General features: G+C 45.8%; 2 protein-coding genes across 2 annotated transcripts in view; both read left to right on the plus strand.

The window, feature by feature from the left end:
• Positions 1 to 908, plus strand: part of LOC114072632 (taste receptor type 2 member 40-like) — a gene marked incomplete at its 5' end in the record, with an annotated part of 10,854 nt that extends 9,946 nt beyond the window's left edge. Inside the window, 2 exons of the mRNA XM_027910510.1 lie at positions 17 to 144; positions 905 to 908. Of these exons, the coding sequence (XP_027766311.1) occupies positions 17 to 144; positions 905 to 908 (132 nt within the window). The remainder of the gene's footprint in view (positions 1 to 16; positions 145 to 904) is intronic.
• A 476-nt stretch (positions 909 to 1,384) lies between these two features.
• Positions 1,385 to 2,151, plus strand: part of LOC114072633 (taste receptor type 2 member 9-like) — a 5,314-nt gene continuing 4,547 nt past the window's right edge. The window contains exon 1 of the mRNA XM_027910511.1: positions 1,385 to 2,148. Within this exon, the coding sequence (XP_027766312.1) occupies positions 1,385 to 2,148 (764 nt within the window). The remainder of the gene's footprint in view (positions 2,149 to 2,151) is intronic.

Here is a 2,151-nt window from a genome sequence, read left to right on the forward strand (position 1 = left end):
CAGCATGGATGCCCACATCAAAGCCATGAAATCAATTATCTCCTTCTTCGTAATGTACAGCATCAACTTTATATGTTTGGTTGCAGGAATGATTTATTCTACAAAGGAGGAAAATCCCATTATGTTGATGATTTATGTATTTATGTATGCTTATCCGGGTGTTCATTCCCTCATTCTGATTTTCAGCAACCCCAGTCTAGAAATGACACTGTTAAGGATTCTGCCCTGTCTGAAGTGCAAGTTTTGCATGACACAGGAACTGTAACTAAAACTGGAGCCCATGCAAAAGGTTGACCCTTTACTGTAGTAAACAAGTCCCTTAATCTGTAACGCAAAGCTCCTGGCAGTGTAGATGATGCTTCCCTCTTCCCCATCTCAGTTAAGGACACTGCATTCAAATTCTTTGAACTAAAATACTTTGAGTTAAATGATTCATTCTCCATGTAGTTTAGTTTAGATAATTTTTAAACTGAATTATTGTCAATAAGAACTTCATTTTGACCTGGTGCATGGGCTGGATGCAAAAGGGCAATAATGACACCTGCAAACCTGCCACTAATGCTTTGGAACTTGCTGATGAAATGACTGAACTAAACAATAGGTTTCTCTGTTTTAGTTTACATTTCTTGCTGCTGTGGCCCTGTTCTAGTATAATATGATGAGCTGTATCACTGTCTGGCAGGGGTTGATAAGAGGTTGATGTGTGAACATGCTGATCCCTGTCACTCTCCAGGGGTGGTCACTGACGCACAAGCAGCGATGCAGGAATGGCCGTGGGGTGCACAGGTGGGTGCAGAGCCCACTTCCCACACCAGCCCTGAGTGTCCTCTCTGCCCCACTTCCTGCAAGAACAGGATTGCCCCACTCTGTGTGATTGCTCTCCTGCTCTGCTTTCAACTTGCAGGTGAGATCGGCTCTTCCCAGTGGAGTCTCTTAGTAAAACACCTGGGAAAGTGGGATCTGTGCAAGGTGCAGCATGGAATAAAGTCCTGTTGTCATCTCACAGTGACCCACAGGCAGACGTACAAGGTGCTTGGGCCATGTGCTGGCAGCTGGGGCCTGGTGGGGGTCTCAGTGAGGCAAGGACAAGGCTGCCCTGTGCAAGGGAAAGCCACTTCAGGCAAACCAAAGGACCTGCTGCAGGACACAGTACATTCAAATACTGCAGAGTGACACTGACACCAGGTAAGGGGACACCCAGCACATTTACATCCCTGCACCTGCCCTGCTCTCAAGGGGAGCGGCACCACAATCCCCCCCACCAGCAGCTCTATAAAGCTCCTCTTTCCAGACGGGACACTCAGGGAACAGCAGCCACTGACTTGTGCTTGGCAGTGGTGCAACAGCCCTCTTGTCCAGCACAGCACTGCTCCCAGCTCCCAGGATGGAAGGTTGTTACTCTCCAGAGCAATTCAATGTCACTTCATATGATGCCACAGCTCTGGCCATCATCACCTTTGAGGCATTTCCTGGCATGTGGATAAATGCTTTCATTGTTTCTGTGATTTGCATGACCTGGGTGAGAAAGAAAACCTTGAACTCTAATGAGAAGATCTTGCTGTTACTGGGATCCTCCAGGTTTTGGTGTTTGTGCGTCTCATGGGTATTTTCCTTTCTCTCACTAATTTATCCCAAGTATCTTCATGTTCACCCCATATTTCAGCTAAGTAATAGTGCTCAGAACTTTCTTAATTGTTCCAACTTTTGGGTTTCAGCCTGTCTTTGTGTCTTTTATTGTATAAAAATTGCCACTTTCAGGAACAGTTTCTTCATCTACCTGAAAGTAAAAGTTGACAGGATGGTGCCCTGGCTCTTGTTGGGGTCAGTGTTTTTCTCCCTGGTTATCGGAACCGCTGTCTACAACGTCGCTGATAAAGCCCTCTGTAAAAACCTCAATTTGACCTGCCAAGAATGTATTTGGGAAGCAAGGATCAGAATAGAGGAACATTTTCTCCCCGTTTCTTTTATCATTGGCTTAGGATTTGCCACTCCATTCACAGCAGTCATCTTTTCTGCCCTTCTGCTTCTCTTTTCCCTCTGGAGACACAAACGCAACATGCAGACAAACTCCATGAAGGACCTCAGCATGGATGCCCACATCAAAGCCATGAAATGCATTCTCTCCTTTTTCATAATGTACAGCATGAACTT

Source organism: Empidonax traillii, unplaced genomic scaffold, assembly GCF_003031625.1.
Source record: "Empidonax traillii isolate 1590-97213 ecotype Southwest subspecies unplaced genomic scaffold, ASM303162v1 scaffold3636:size33216, whole genome shotgun sequence".
In the NCBI taxonomy this organism is placed as follows: Eukaryota; Metazoa; Chordata; class Aves; order Passeriformes; family Tyrannidae; genus Empidonax; species Empidonax traillii.